Source organism: Linepithema humile, chromosome 5, assembly GCF_040581485.1.
Source record: "Linepithema humile isolate Giens D197 chromosome 5, Lhum_UNIL_v1.0, whole genome shotgun sequence".
Classification (NCBI taxonomy): domain Eukaryota; kingdom Metazoa; phylum Arthropoda; class Insecta; order Hymenoptera; family Formicidae; genus Linepithema; species Linepithema humile.
This window is the reverse complement of record NC_090132.1, coordinates 13,716,155-13,732,615: the sequence shown is the minus strand read 5'-3', so window position 1 is coordinate 13,732,615 and position 16,461 is coordinate 13,716,155. Positions and strand designations below refer to the sequence as shown.

General features: G+C 34.1%; 1 protein-coding gene across 1 annotated transcript; it reads left to right on the top strand.

The window, feature by feature from the left end:
• The first annotated feature begins 807 nt into the window (after positions 1–807).
• Positions 808–3,547, top strand: LOC137000157 (tigger transposable element-derived protein 1-like). The gene is made up of 2 exons (XM_067356096.1): positions 808–1,404; positions 1,515–3,547. Exon 2 carries the CDS (start codon positions 1,522–1,524, stop codon positions 2,941–2,943), a length of 1,422 nt encoding a protein of 473 aa, XP_067212197.1. The 5' UTR covers positions 808–1,404; positions 1,515–1,521; the 3' UTR covers positions 2,944–3,547.
• Positions 3,548–16,461: the final 12,914 nt, after the last annotated feature.

The following is a 16,461-nucleotide window of genomic DNA, read 5'->3' as shown; positions in this document are numbered from 1 at the left end:
ATGTGCTAACAACGCTTTTATGGGCCGTGTCTTTTTCTTGTTTGCTGCGTCATCTTCTTCGTCGTTGTCGGCCTTCTTTGCCTTATTCTCTTTAACTGTTTTATGTTGCGCGTTCTCTTTCGCATTCTCTTTTTCGGGTCGACCGTTTAATTGCCAGCACTCCTCCTGAAAGTGTCCGGGCTTTTTGCAATATTTGCAATATTTTTCTAATGCGTTTACTCTGTGTCCGTCAGCCTTCGGTAAACTGAATCGGTTCGCAAAACGACTTGTACGGCACTCACGCCCGATATGCCCCCATTTTCCGCACTTTGCACATTGCGGTGTCTTTTCCCGCGCTTTATTCGTGGTTTTATAATAGGCATTATATTTATTTAACGCTGGGCTTGGTCCTTGTAATTTTTCCTCAGCCGTTGCCACAGCAATAGCCTCTTGTAGCGTTCCGTAGTTCCTTGCGCGTACAATAGTTTTAATATTATCTTGTAATCCTATCTGGAAATTTTGTAACGCCAAGTTTTGTACGGTGTTTTTAATAGTGTTTTTCTCCATAATCGTGTGAGTTTTTCCCTCTATCATTGATTCATAGAGTTTCATAGCGAGTTGGTCCACTCTCGAACCAAAGTTTTGAGCACTTTCACCTTGTTTTTGCTTCAGAGTATTAAACTCTAATTGTAGGTGCGTAACACTCTTATGTGTAGTATAACCCCTTTCTATTTCCTGTTTTAATTGGGCGAACGATTGAATATTTCTCGTTTGGAAATCAAGTAAGATTTTCCCTTTCAGTTTTGTGCACAGTATAGCCTTGAGTAATTGTAGCTCCTCTGTTGGATCTATGCTTTCCATCGCGTAGGTACTAGGGTAAAAGACCCAATTACTGACAGTGTCCCTAATACTGTCAATCAATATTTAAACAATTTTTTAAATATGAAAACTATATGGTATATTATTTTAAAAAATTAAAAAAAATCTTTAACAAATATAATTATTGTTATAATAAATAAATAAAAAGTAAAACTAAATACTAGTTTTAAAAAAAATTTTAAAGTTTGAGAAACACTTTTTTTTCCGGATTGCGTCCATTCTTATTAAGAAAGTAAGTAAAAAGTACCTGCAAAAATGATTGATTACTGGCGATCTTTACACCTTAAGTCTTCCTTAACGCATTTTTTAAATAATATAATGTTAAAATTAAACAAAAAAAACCAAATATTGAATAAATTATTAATTTTTATAATGTAATTATTAATGCCAGTAACACGTTCACTTTTTTGATATTGTTCCTAATACTGTTAACAGTATTACGGACACAAATCGCAAAATGAATGTAATATTGGCATGTGACATAACCTACATTGTGTGCACAGAGTGAAACGTGTCTGTATCAGTTCAATACGTATCAAACTCAATGTAAGTAAAATAAAATTGTTTGCTAGGTTATCTTATTGTTACTTTATGTTTACTAGATATATATATATTCATAAATATTTATAATTTTTGTATATTTATCATGTTTTTAGAGTTAAAATGAGTGGAAAAAAACGGTGCTTGTACAGCGTAAATGATTTGGAGAAAGCATTATCTGCAATTAATGCAGGAATGAGCATAAATGCTGCCAGTAAGAAATTTAATATTCCTCGCTCAACTTTGGATGCAAAAAAGAAAAAAATTTACGCAGAAAAAAAGCCTGGTCCACCAACTGTTCTTTCAAATAAAGAAGAAAAAACATTAGTAGATTGGATATTTCACTTAAGTCGAAGAGGCTTTCCGGTGACTAAAAATCAATTATTAGATAGTGTTCAAATGCTCATTAGATCTTTACAAAGAGAAAATGTATTTGTGAATGATCGGCCTGGACGGCATTGGTACCAAGGTTTCCTGCAGCAACATAAAAATCTTGCAAAAAGAATGGTTGAAAATTTGACCTTTCGTCGAGCTGAAGTTACCGAAAATGCTCTAAGAAATTGGTTCCATGAAGTGATTAGTTATTTAAATTCTAAAGAACTATTAAATATTGCACCAGAAAGGATTTTTAACTGTGACGAAGCAGGTTTTCTACTTAACCCTAAAGATTCATCTGTTTTGGCAGAAAAAGGACAGAAAAATGTATACAAGATAGTAGGTAATAATGAGAAAGAAAGCATCACAGTTCTTTTCACTGGTAATGCAGCTGGTATGTTAGCTCCACCTCTAGTATTATTTTCTTACAAGCGGATACCAAATTATATAGCATCAAAGTTGCCAAATGGTTGGAGCTGTGGCAAATCAGATAGCGGATGGATGGTCGCAGCTAATTTTTATGAATATATTACGAATGTATTCCATCCATGGCTTATTCAAAGCGGAATATCTCTTCCAGTAATACTCTATTTGGATGGTCATTCTTCACATATGACTAAACATTTGAGTGATTTTTGTAGCACACATGAAATAGAGCTAATTGCTTTCTATCCCAATGCAACACATATTCTTCAACCGATGGATGTATCAGTATTCAGACCTCTAAAAATGATTTGGAAAATTACTGTTAATAATTATCGCATAGAAAATAAGCAATCAGCTGTGACGAAAGAAGATTTTGGATCATTATTAAATAAAGCTTTAGATGGTGTTGAGATCTCTAAATGTCTACGCAATGGATTTCGGATTTGTGGTTTATATCCACTCAATGCAGATGCTGTTGATTATAGCAAAGTTATACGAAATAAAAATCAAAATACTCAGGAGGTATCAGTTAATGATGAAGCCCAGGATGATAAAATTAACATTGTTTTACATTTTATGAGAGAAAATTTGGATAAAAATATAATTGATGAATTTGAAAGAAATAAAGATGTTGACGAATGGAAAGGAAGTATTGAATATAAAAAGCTATTTGAATTTTGGAAAATATGTATAAAAAAACGATCTGCAATAAAATCACAAATTGAAGTGCGTATATATATGTAAACATTTTTTAAAATAATTAATTCTTAATGAATAATTTGTTCTCAAAACTTTTTTACTATTAATTTCTATTTTTGTTTTTTCCAGAATTTGGATGATACAGTTTCGGAAAAATTACTTGATATATCTCTTAATGTACAGAATATCAATCACGCTACTATGGAAGAACCCATTAATATCGCAGATGATTTCTCAAGTTATATTTTGCAAGCTTCTCAAAATCATACTGAAGATATTTCACAAGTTGAAGTTCAAAAGTCAACTCCATTAATTGGAGTAAATTATAATTTTCTAAATTTTTATGTAACATAATAACTGAATAACAGATTTTTTATCTTTTTTTTTATAAATACATTTACGTTTTAGATTTAGATTTAGATTTAGATAATTTAGATTAATGAAATATTTTTGTATCTTTGGTAGAAATTTTCAATATTTACGTTTTATTTATAATATGAGTTTTACAAATTTAAGTACTTTGCAGGTTTTATTATGTGAAAACAAAAATTTATTGCGTGAAAATGAAAATCTATTGAAAAATATTACTGAAACTCCTTACAATGTAACGTTAACACTTGATTCGCAACATAATTTTATTACTGAAAATGATTCCTCTTTATATTCTTTGCAAAACAATTCTCAAGAAAAAAATGAAGTAAATGTAGTACAAGAAAATCGCGAATGTTGTCTAAATGAAAATCAACAAAATAAAATAATTCTTCAAGAATTAACAAACCAAGACAAAAATGATTTGAAATCTAATGTGCCTTTTGCATTTAAAGAAGCGTTATTTTGGCCAGAAGAAAAACAAGCAAAAGAAAATAAAAGAAAATTTAAGGAAAAAATACCATCAGTTGTAACATCTGAACAGTGGAAGAAATATCAAGCTGATAAAGAAACAAAGAAAAGATTACAAGATAAACAGAAAGAAACACGAAAAAAAATTAGACTTGAACAATTAAAAATAAAAAAAGAAAAACTAGATAAAAAATCCTGTAATAAAAAGATAAAAAGTAGAAAATAAGTAAAAAATAAAAGTATTATTATTACAAAATGAAAGTATTATTATAATAAGTATTATAAGTATTAAATAAAAGTATTATAATAACAAGTATTATTATTACTTATTATTTTCACTTATTTTTAATTATTAATAATAATTTTTATTTATTAGTTTAAGTATTATATTATCTACTTATTATAAATAATAATATATAAAATAAAATAATAAAAAATTTTTAATTTCACTTTTTAAAAAAAATTTTTTTTTTAAATAAAAATTACATTTAAAAACATAATTTAGATTATATTTGATTAATATATATGTATAGTTGATTATATTGTAATGTCTTAATTTTTTTTTAGTTTCTTCTCAGTATAAAGATTAAGAAAAAAATAGAAAAAAAGATTATTTAATATAATATAAATATAACATAAGTATTTAACATATAATATGAAAAATTGACAGTAATGTGGTCACTTAGTTGCCACTATTAGGAACGATATGATTTAGAGGTTACCAGTATTAGGTGCATTGGATATGTTCAGTATTATATTAATTGAAAAATAAAAAATCAATTTTATTAAATTTTTTTCTATTTTTTTCTTAATCTTTATACTGAGAAGAAACTAAAAAAAAATTAAGACATTACAATATAATCAACTATACATATATATTAATCAAATATAATTGAATGTCTGCTTAATATGCCAGTAATTGGGTCTTTTACCCTAGCACTTAAAAACTCCTGTATTCTATTTGGTGCTGTCCCGTCGATTTCCGGTATTGGGCTTCGGGTTTCTTTCAACTGCATATAATTGTTAGAATGGGTTGGCCTATTCCTTACGTCAGCGGGGCCTTGGCCGTACGATACGTTTACTTCTGGTGCGTTCATCGCTCCACGTGACGCGTTATTTAGTTCACGGTTACTAGTTGATCCTTGTTGCTGCCCTTGTATACCGTATATTTGTGCGTTAAATCGTTCGTGCAAGTTAAGTATCTGTTGGTGTAAATGTTCTTGCAGCACTTGCGTTTGCGCTCGCATCTCGTTTATCGCGTCTGCTAGCACTCCGATCTGTGTCTCTATTAAATTCTCTTGTATGTCGTTTGTGGCATTGGTCACATTCCCGTCTATGTTGATCTGTCGCCGCGGAGGCTCTCCGTCCTCAATTCGTGCGGTTACGTCGTTTGGCGGTTGTGCCATTGTTATTTCGTTGTTTAATTCTCGCGGATCAAAGATACTACTATCGTACGTAGTCGATGCAGTCTCAGTGCGCTCCGATATTCTACTCAATGGCCTCGTGGGTGTAGGCCTATCCTGGCGCGAATCTTCGCTTATTCCGGATATTAAGCTGTTATCTAATTCGCGGAAAGAATATTCTCGCGTTGTTTCAACGTTTTCGTCGACGTTCGCGATGCTTTCGTCTCTATCGTTTACTACGAATTCTCGCGGTGTTTCGCGCGGTTCCCTCTCGGGGTTACTCAAGGTGTTTATTGCGCGTCGTCCTTGGTCGCTTAACAACCAGGATTGATTCGGTTGTAAACTGGGGTCGTTTTGACTCGGATTACCGCCTAGCCAATATGGAAAACCGTGTCCTTCGCGTCTTTCGGACATTCGCTTTTATTTTACTAATGTATCTTTATTTCGACTTACATTAATACGCTCGCTCGCATGGTGTTGCGTTGCTCGCTGCCCAGTGCTTCGCGGTGAGGTAGGTCACGTTCCGTTCTGGCTGTGCAGTGGCCCTTGCTCGGATTTCGCTGACTCTGCTTGGTCGTTGTGCTCCGTCGGACTTTCTCAGCTGCTTATTGCTCGAACTGCCTTGACTGGACCGCTTCCTCGTGGAGATTTTATTTTCTTTTCTCGCTTTCACTTTTCGCACTTCTAGTTTCTGCGTTATTTTCGGCCACGCTGTTCCCTTGGGTTGATCGTCTTGGTCCTGCTGCCGTGCCCAGGCCATCAGGGTGTCCACCAACAACCGGACTAAGCTGTGTGAAGTTAGCCCCCAATATTAAAAAATTAAAAATTTTTTTTTTGCAAACGTTTGCCCATCGTTTGCCCACGAATGCCCCATCGAAATTTCCGTTTGCCCTCCTCTAGTTCAAAAGTTATAGGCAAATCAATTTTGGGGGGCCAACTTCACATTGGCCCCCCAATATTAAAAGTTTTAAAATTTTTTTTGCAAACGTTTGCCCATTGTTTGCCCACGAATGCCCCATCGAAATTTCCGTTTGCCCCCCTCTAGTTCAAAAGTTATAGGCAAATCAATTTTGGGGGGCCAACTTCACACTGGCCCCCCAATATTAAAAAATTAAAAATTTTTTTTGCAAACGTTTGCCCATTGTTTGCCCACGAATGCCCCATCGAAATTTCCGTTTGCCCTCCTCTAGTTCTAAAGTTATAGGCAAATCAATTATGGGGATGTCAACTTCACACTGGCTCTTCCATATTAAAAATTCGAAATTTTCTTTTTTTGCAAACGTTTACCCTCTAGTTCGAAAGTTATAGACAATTGAATTTGAAAGGGGAGTCATCTTCACTTTGGTCCACATAATCTTGCTCATTTAAAATAAAAACTTTCCGAGTCATGAGTCGTCAAAGTTTATGATACCGCCGGCATTAGCTTAACCCAAGGTGTACAACGTGGATGTTGCGCGGTCGGATTTACACCTCTTGTGTGTGTGTGTGTGTGTGTGTGTGTTTATGTATGTATGTATGTGTGTGTGCGCGCGCGTGCGTGTGCTTGTGACACAGGCAGAGATCAGGACCCCACGGTTCGTCACTTCCGCGGTATTTAATGACTCCAAACCTTCTCTGTTGTGCGCGCGCGCGCGCGTGTGTGTGTGCGCACATGTGCGCACAGGCGCATTATTAATTTTATTCATAAATTTCTGAAATTATGTAAATATCTCTCTCTCTCTTTTGTTTTAATTCGACTTATATTTTAACATACCCTATAATTGCTGGTCGAACAAGCGTGCTTGATAGAGATCCATTGGGAATTAGATCTGCTTTAAATTTTACATCATCACACTGTTTCCATGATCCAGTTACTGTCTTACAGAAAGCAACATAATGGCCAATACCATTTTTTATTTCAGGTGGAATAAAATGTATAACACCGATTAAAACATATTTAATATTTCTTATCATAATAAAATGCGGTATTTCAGATAAAGGTATTTCAGATGAAAATGCGGGATCTATTTGAAGCATACTGATAAAAGGATGTTCTGTATCAATTAACAGGTGTGAGCCTGGTTCACTATATTCATACCCATAACCTTTGCAAGAGTTACAATAAACTTTCTTCTTTGTGGTTGAAAAATATTTATTAACACTTTTCTCTAAACCAGTTTTCAATACTTCGGTCCATATCGGCTTTGAATCAATTTCCAGAACTGATTTAATAATCTTAGAGTTAGTTTTACATTTTTTACAGGTAAGCTCGTTTGTTGTACTTGGTACATCATGTAATAACTTTGAGATTAAACTTGATATATTATAGGAACAATCAAGTATGCTTGCGAGAGGTTTGTCAAGGGCCTTAAATAAATAAAGTGCTCTTTTAATGTACCATTTGCTTGTAATATTGTTCGTTGCATAATCAGTAACTAAATTAAAAAATTCAAAATCGGAAAATTCTATTCCCACCCGTCTTTGATATTCAATATAATCCGAGTACCCATTGGTCATGAGTTCAATGAGTGAATCGAATGAGCAGGTATTCATAACTTGAACTTTTGTCTTTTCTATCTTTACAGAAGCAAGTAAATGGCCATTTTGTATTATGATATCTTTCCGTTTGCGTAAAGGACGATTGTGCATTAAAGTAACGTTTGGACAAGCCCGTAAATATTTTCCTCTTTTAGAAGGAATACTTTTATCATTAGTTCGCATACTTCTTTTATTTTGTCCACGCCAGTTTTCTTCTTCCTGTAAATGTCGCTCTGGAAATTCTAAAGTATAACTCATATTTTCTGATAATTCGACCGCTTTTGTCGCAGAAGTAGAACAATCTGAGCTTTCGGCGGCTTTAGATATTTCCGATAAAACGTCATGTGTATTTAAAGTCGCATTATAAGCAGCACGTTGAATTTTACATGTGGCTATAATTGAACGAACATGTTTTATAATGAATTTATCGAGCCTAAGAGGTTTATTATCGTCACACAGTATAATATTTTTTATTTCATTGAAATATGATTCTGATCTTGCTGAAGATGCTACAGTATAATTTCTCTTACTGCATTCAGACATTACGTTTGTCCACAAAACATAATAATGACATAATCGCATGAAAGATTTTGCGAATTCTGGAGCGTAATAAGGATTGGGTCGCATTAATGAACGCGTTTTTTCAGCTATTAATTTAGCATTATCGTATATTTTGATTAATTGTGGACAATCGTAATCAAATTCCTCGTCGAGATCTTCACTGGATTCTATAGAGATATTTATATCATCGCTTTCTTCATTTAATTCTATTGAAAATGTTTGAATTGCGTTTAAAAGGAAAGTTTCTTGTTTATTACAATCAGTTCCATTGTCATCACATTCACTAAAACAAACTATAAAAACGGCTGATATCATTTTTTCAAAATCTGAATTGGTTTTGCAAGTTGTAATAAGACCAATACACCGGACATAAAAATCTTTAATGCGCGGAAGCTTATTATTAAAACACTTCCACTTCGTGATTATTTTTATCAGATGAGCTATATCTACACGAATGTAGCATCTTATTGTGGTCTGAACACTTTTGCCAGAAAAATGACGTAGACAATAGTCTACATATGTTTTTAAATTACATTCGTTAAAGGCTAAAGAAATTCCGTTTAGTAAAGCAAACGAAAAATCTGTTACAGTTTCATACGGCGCAGAAGCACCGGATCGCAGCCATTCTTTTATAAAATAAGATATAGTATTTGCATCATGTTTTTCTGAAAGAATCTGGAAAACAGGAAATATTCCTTCTGCAGTTGGTACAACAGCTTGATACAAGAAAATTGCATTGGATTGATTAGTAGGTCTTTTTAAATTGTGAACTATTGACCCAGTGGCGTCAATCGATAAAGGTACTTTAGTTTTTATAATATCTTTATACAAGTCGAGCTGCATCGGCGACCAATACATGCAATAAAATTTGTCTAGCGCTATTTCTCGTATTATGCTTGCAAATTCTACATTATATTTCATTTGTTGTAATGACATAAGAGGATCAGGAACCTTGTATAATCCTAAATCTTTATCCTTAGCTTCTTGACGGGCCTTCCTAAGAACACTGCTACTGTATAAATGACTAGGTTCTGGATCTCCATATGTCATAATTTTTGTTGCTTTACAACGCCAATTAGCAGTCTTTGTAGAAAGCAATTCTTGCTGAACTTCCTGTCTTTCTAATCCTTTAAGCATACGTTTGCTAACGTGGGGAACCCCTCGAGTATCTATCGTTTTCACAGAAATTTTAATACCGTGACCAGGAATGGGCTTTTTTAAACAATGTCCTTCAAAAATTGCGCCACATTCATTGCATTTGCCAACTATTTTTAGGTACACGCTTTTTTCATGATCGAAAATCTTCGCTCTCTTAAAAGAATATGCGCAAGGTAATTTACTTTTTTCCCAGCATGCTTTCTGTATAACATCTGTCCAACCCTGTTTTAATACAGTATAGCGACGTTTATTACTGTATCGGCTTTTCTCTTTGTAAACGATAGAAAAAGGTGCAATGCTATTCCATGAAGCATCATCTATATCTAAGTCAAATAATAAATGTGGACAATTATAATTATTTTTGCTGATTCCACTAACATCGCTACTTGCGATGCTTTCAGTAGATTGATCGATTGAGTCTTTCGATCTGTTTACACTTACTTCATTTATATCTGCTATTATATTCATTTGTTGCTTGATTTTAGTTAATACCATATTTCTGTCTTTTTGTACATGAAGGAATAAAGTATCACGTTTAATTTTATTATCTAATAATGCACAAACATTGTTCCAAACTTTGTCGGAGCGTGGCTTAAGCGTCCCTTTAGCGTTTTGAAAAATTTCGGCTTGTGCGAGAGCATTAATAATCTCGTTTGTGGAGACAGCAGCTGCTCGTGGCATTTTTAAATACGAGAAATCAAATGTAACTGTCGCTAAATATGAACAAACAAGTAACAAAGAGCAAAAGTAACAAAGATAACTATTCAAAATAAATTTGCTTCTATAATGTTAAAAAGCCTATTTTATTATTACAAAAGGCAAGAAAAAAAGTCAAAAGTGTGCTGTGTAGTCAGTTCAGTTGTGCGATTTGCTCATACATTTTCGTCAGTCGACGAAAGCCGTTTAAAGTGTAAGCTGCGCTGTGTAAGACAACGACGCATCGGGCGATACTGATAGTAAGAAATCCCCTCTATCACCCAGCATCGCAAGATTACGCCAGGCCTGGCCAAAAGCTTGCTCGCGAGCAGCCTTCAGAGTCCGCTGGATGGGGACTCGGCCCCCACTATCTCGCCGTCCTCACTTATGTTTGTTCGCTATCTTTTGTTCTAAGGCTTAGAACAAAAGATAGCGAACAAACATAAGTGAGGACGGCGAGATAGTGGGGGCCGAGTCCCCATCCAGCGGACTCTGAAGGCTGCTCGCGAGCAAGCTTTTGGCCAGGCCTAGGTTACGCAATGGACGGGACTATGTGCCACCACTGCGCGCGCGCATGCACATTACGCATGCACGCACAGAAAGAGGGGGTGAAGAGTGGAGGGAGGAGGGAGGGAGGAAGAGAGAGTGAGAGAGAGAGAGAGAGAGAGAGATTTTAGATTTTTTAATATTGGGGGCTCAGTGTGAAGTTTGCCCCCCCCCCCTAAATTGATTTGCAAAAAAAAAAATTTTTAATTTTTTAATATTGAGGGGCCAGTGTGAAGTTGGCCCCCCAAAATTGATTTGCCTATAACTTTTGAACTAGAGGGGGGCAAACGGAAATTTCGATGGGGCATTCGTGGGCAAACAATGGGCAAACGTTTACAAAAAAAAATTTTTAATTTTTTAATATTGGGGGGCCAGTGTGAAGTTGGCCCCCCAAAATTGATTTGCCTATAACTTTTGAACTAGAGGGGGGCAAACGGAAATTTCGATGGGGCATTCGTGGGCAAACAATGGGCAAACGTTTGCAAAAAAAAATTTTTAATTTTTTATATTGGGGGGCCAGTGTGAAGTTGGCTCCCCCAAAATTGATTTGCCTATAACTTTTGAACTAAAGGGGGGCAAACGGAAATTTCGATGGGGCATTCGTGGGCAAACGATGGGCAAACGTTTGCAAAAAAAAAATTTTTAATTTTTTAATATTGGGGGGCTAACTTCACACAGCTACCGGACTACGGTGAAGAAGACGGATCCCACCGCTGCCACCAAAATTGTTACGCCGTGCCCGTGACTCAAAGATCTCGTCGCGGGCCAACGCAGGATTCGGGATCCGTCGTGTAGGGCCAAGGGGGTTGATCCAAGGGAGATAATTATTGAACGATGTTCAATGAGAAATAAAATATCTTTATTCACTTAGCACTCGCGTACACTTGATTTAACGGCTTCCTCACAGTCGTTACGATCGCGTAAGATACAAACTCGGAGTTCGCGATACCGACGTGCAGCTCGTGCTTAGATCAAACTTAAAAACCCGTGGTGACGATCGAGTCACCTTCTTTTATACAGATCAGTATCAAGGTTAGCAACGTCTGCTTTCCGTGAATGCTGATCTACTTCGCTTGTTTGTGAGGCAATCCGCCGATCGTTTCCTCATGCGGTTAACGCCTCAGCGTTTAATTATAATCGATTGTTACTTGTCTAAAGAATAGCATTAGTCAATATCTTTGTTAATTTTAAATACCTTATTCGTCTTTCTAAGAACGTGCTTCGAGTTGAAAGTTTTATTTGCTAATTCTTTAAACAATAGCGTTGCTAAATTAAAATATCTCGTTGTAGTCTTTCGACACACAACACCCCCCTTTCTGGTAATATCAGAACTCCCTCTTTATTCTATCGCTTCGGGTACCTACACGACTTTGTGCTGATAATTCTTTGGGCACATTACCTTTGCAACCATTTGACTGAGTTTACATATTTATTCTTTTTGATTTTGACATTTCAGTTTAAGTTTTAATTAAATAATTTTATCATGAGTGTGGAAGCCGAATTTTGGGGCAATATCTTTCTCTGGCTCTTTCATTCTTGTTTGATGTATGAAACTGAGGCTGATTATAAGTACGTATTAGTTTCTGTATAATCATTTTATTTTATAAAATAAAGACCAAAAATGTTAGTTTACACGGGCAATAATATTGTTACAGTTCCAAGTGTCTATCTTCATACATTGGACTTTAATTATTAAGAACTCACTGCGTATTTTATGGTTTTTATTTATTTACTTTCGCAATGTTTCGACTAGCAAGACACTGATTTATTATGTATTTTTTGTAATGTCACTAAGGAAGGCCTAACATAGGCAGAAACGTTTGAATGTAATTGTTATTTGTATTTTTCATAATATAATTTGAATCTTATGCACGAACACCTTGCAACGGCTTTTGTCGCCTTTTAATCATTTTTGACCTCAAATTTATTGAACTTTCAGAATCTATCTTTAGAATTTTTCCAAAATGCGATCCGAAAAAGTTATGTTTGTTTATTTAAAAAAAACCTGATTTTTTTACTCATTTTTTTTAATCGTTATTTTCGCATCGAAATGAGGATGTCTCTGGGAAGTAAAAATCTTGCATCCATGGACCCTAAGCTTCAAAATGTATGGGTGAGTATTTTGAAATTAAAGATGGCGATGTCCAATATGGCGGTCCAAAGTCATTAATGTTACACTTTTTTCGATTATTCCGAGCACAATTTTTTTTGATAAATTTTTAATAAAAATGGGTCTACTGAGGTTTTTTGGGTCGCTGATTACAAATCTCTTATCAGATTTCTCGAAGTCAAGATGGCGGATCTAACATGGCGGACAGAAATTCTGAAAATTGTTCAATTTTTATAAAAATTTGTATATAAGGGTTTTTTAGATCGCTGATTACAAATCTGTAATCAAATTTCCCGAATTCAAGATGGCGGACAAAAATTCTTAAAATGGTTAAATTTTTATACAAATTTGTATATAGGGGTTTTTTGGGTTGCTGATTACGAATCTGTTATCAGTTTCCCGAATTCAAGATGGCGGATCCAATATGGCGGACGGAATAACAATTTATATATATATATATATGGGGCATTCTTTCTCAACTTTACACCCATGCTGCCCATTTTCTAATTAATCTAAAAATTTTTGAAAAAATCTTAAAATTTACAGAAAAATGTAAGCTTTCCAATGGCGCGTGGCAAAATTATCAAATTTAATTGGATCATACTTAAAATTTCAGAAAACCGAAAAAAAATAAAAAAACGGTGATTATTCAAGTGTAGCGATTATTCATTTGACGTTTTTCTCTTCCAATTAACACTTTCGAGTACTCTGTTTATCTGTGCACTGTCACATGAGTCTAAACTAAAATGGCGGATCCAATATGGCCGCCAAAAATTTAAAAAATTTAAGAAATTAACTGATTTTTATAAAACTTGGTATCAAGGGGTTTTTCGGGTTACTGTATACGAGTCTAAAGTTATCTTTCAAAAATACAAAATGGCGGATCCAATATGGCCACCAAAACATTTTGAAAATTTTTAGAAATTAACGAATTTTTATAATACTTGGTATCAGGGACTTTTTCGGGTTGCTAATAACGAATCTGAAGTCGCATTTTGAAAATTCAAAATGGCGGATCTAATATGGCAACTAAGAATTTGAAAAATTTTTTAAAGTAAGGGAGTTTTAAAAAATTTGAACAAAGAGTTTTACGGCCAGCTAAATACAAATCTTAAGTCGGATTTCGAAAATGTCAGATCTAATATGAAAACCAAAAATATTGAAAATTTAGGAAATTGACAGATTTTTATAAAACTTGATACTAGAGATACCTCTGATTCTGATGTCGCCTGAGCTCTTACCCCCTACTTTTTGAAATTTTGATATGAAAAAGTCGAATTATTACCAGCATTGGAATATTTTTTAATCACCATTTCTTTGTTGATTGGGACGAAACAGTGATTTCTCAGAATCTCTGGAACTGGTGGAGCTACATCAAATCGTTTTTTCAAAAATCTTTTTGTCTTTTAGTGCTCTTTGTCATTATGTGACAGTATACTAATGGGGCATTCTTTCTCAACTTTACACCCATGCTGTTTCGTCCCAATCAACAAAGAAATGGTGATTAAGAGATATTCCAATGCTGGTAATAGTTCGACTTTTTCATATCAAGATTTCAAAAAGTAGGAGGTAAGAGCTCAGGCGACATCAGAATCAGAGGTATCTCTAGTATCAAGTTTTATAAAAATCTGTCAATTTCCTAAATTTTCAATATTTTTGGTCTTTATATTAGATCTGACATTTTCAGTTTTCGAAATCCGACTTAAGATTTGTATTTAGCTGGCCGTAAAACTCTGTTCAAATTTTATAAAACTCCCTTACTTTTAAAAATTTTTCAAATTTTTAGTTGCCATATTAAATCCGCCATTTTAAATTTTCGAAATGCGACTTCAGATTTGTTATTAGCAACCCGAAAAAGTCCCTGATACCAAGTATTATAAAAATTCGTTAATTTCTAAAAATTTTCAAAATGTTTTGGTGGCCATATTGGATCCGCCATTTTGTATTTTCAAAAGATAACTTTAGACTCGTATACAGTAACCCGAAAAACCCCTTGATACCAATTTTTCTAAAAATCAGTTAATTTCTTAAATTTTTTAAATTTTTGGCGGCCATATTAGATCCGCCATTTTAGTTTAGACTTATGTGACAGTGCACAGATAAACAGAGTACTCGAAAGTGTTAATTGGAAGAGAAAAACGTCGAATGAATGATCGCTACACTTGAATAATTACCGTTTTTATTATTTTTTTTTTGGTTTTCTGAAATATTAAGTATGATCCAATTGTGTGAGTCCAATGAAATGAGTCCAATGAGTCTAATTGAATTTGATAATTTTGCCACGCGCCATTGAAAAGCTTACATTTTTCTGTAAATTTTAAGATTTTTTCAAAAATTTTTAGATCAAATAGAAAATGGGCAGCATAGGTATAAAGTTGAGAAAGAATGCTCCATATATATATATATATATACAGTGTGTTTTATTTTAATCTAGCCAGGCGAATATTTCAAACGCTGTTGAGTTTAGAGAAAAATGTTTCAGACAAAAGTTATAGGGTTCGGAGGGGGACATAAGCTGGTGGGCTTGAGTTTTTGATGAAGGTAAAATTGAAGGTCATATAAAGGTCAACTTTTTTTTTAAATGAAATGTAGTATTTTTTATTGCATATTCTGAAAAAACATAAAATTTTGCATTAAAATTGTCTGACACGTTTTTCATGAAAATCCATAATTTTTGAAAATTTAGCAAATTTAGCAACCCCGAAAGTGAGAGGCAAGGGGACTCACGTAAATCAAGCACTCCGATAGAATCAGATTTTCGTTACGTCTACGCCGTTGATTCCGGATAAGAACGAGAAATGTTCATGAACATGTACAAATTTATGCATGATTCTCTTTACGAAAAACAAACATTTTTTTTTAATTGCTAAATTTCCTCAAAAATTATGGATTTTTATGAAAAACGTGTCAGAAAATTTTAATGTAGAATTTTATGTTCTTTCAGAATATGCAATAAAAAATACTACATTTTATTTAAAAAAACAAAGTTGACCTTTATATGACCTTCAATTTTACCTTCATCAAAAACTCAAGCCCACCATCTTGTGTCCCCCTCCAAACCCTACAACTTTTGTCTGAAACATTTTCCTCTAAACTCAACAGTTTGAAATATTCGCCTGGCTAGATTAAAATGAAACACCCTGTATATATATAATTATATTTAATATTTAATTTATATATATATAACATAAATATAAAAATGTTTAATTATTTATATTAAGAGACACGGTAGTGTGTCGCGCCAAGTTCACGCGCAGCAGTGATGCGATCTTTCCCACAGCGGTCCCGGCTCCGCTGCTTCACACAACCTTACAGAAGCGCTACGTCACGTATCCGTTTGAGCTCGGCCGTTCAACCAATGGAAGAGAGTGTATTAATATGTTTTTTATTTATTAGTATTAGAAGAGTTTTAACAATATTTTTGTTCATTAATATATTTTGTAGATTGGTAATTTTTATGCGTGGGTTATTACCTCGAATATGATATGATGAGTTGATGTAGTTGTGTTGGAAAATTATTTTGCCATTAGTGTTAAATATAGTTTAAATTTAGCTCTGCTAGATTTTTTTTCTTAAAGACAACTATGTGTTTTTTTTATACCAATTGATTCCTCTCATTATTTTGCGCATAAAAGTGTTGATAATTGAGTAAGATAATTGAAAAATGAATATTTAACGATGTAACGGGGCTCCTTTTTCGACGCCGCGGATCGGCTCGCCGGAGTCAGGGTA

Bases quoted from the DNA above. Each gene is read 5' to 3' on its own strand.
- LOC137000157 (XM_067356096.1), top strand. From the start codon at position 1,522: ATGAGTGGAAAAAAACGGTGCTTGTACAGCGTAAATGATTTGGAGAAA.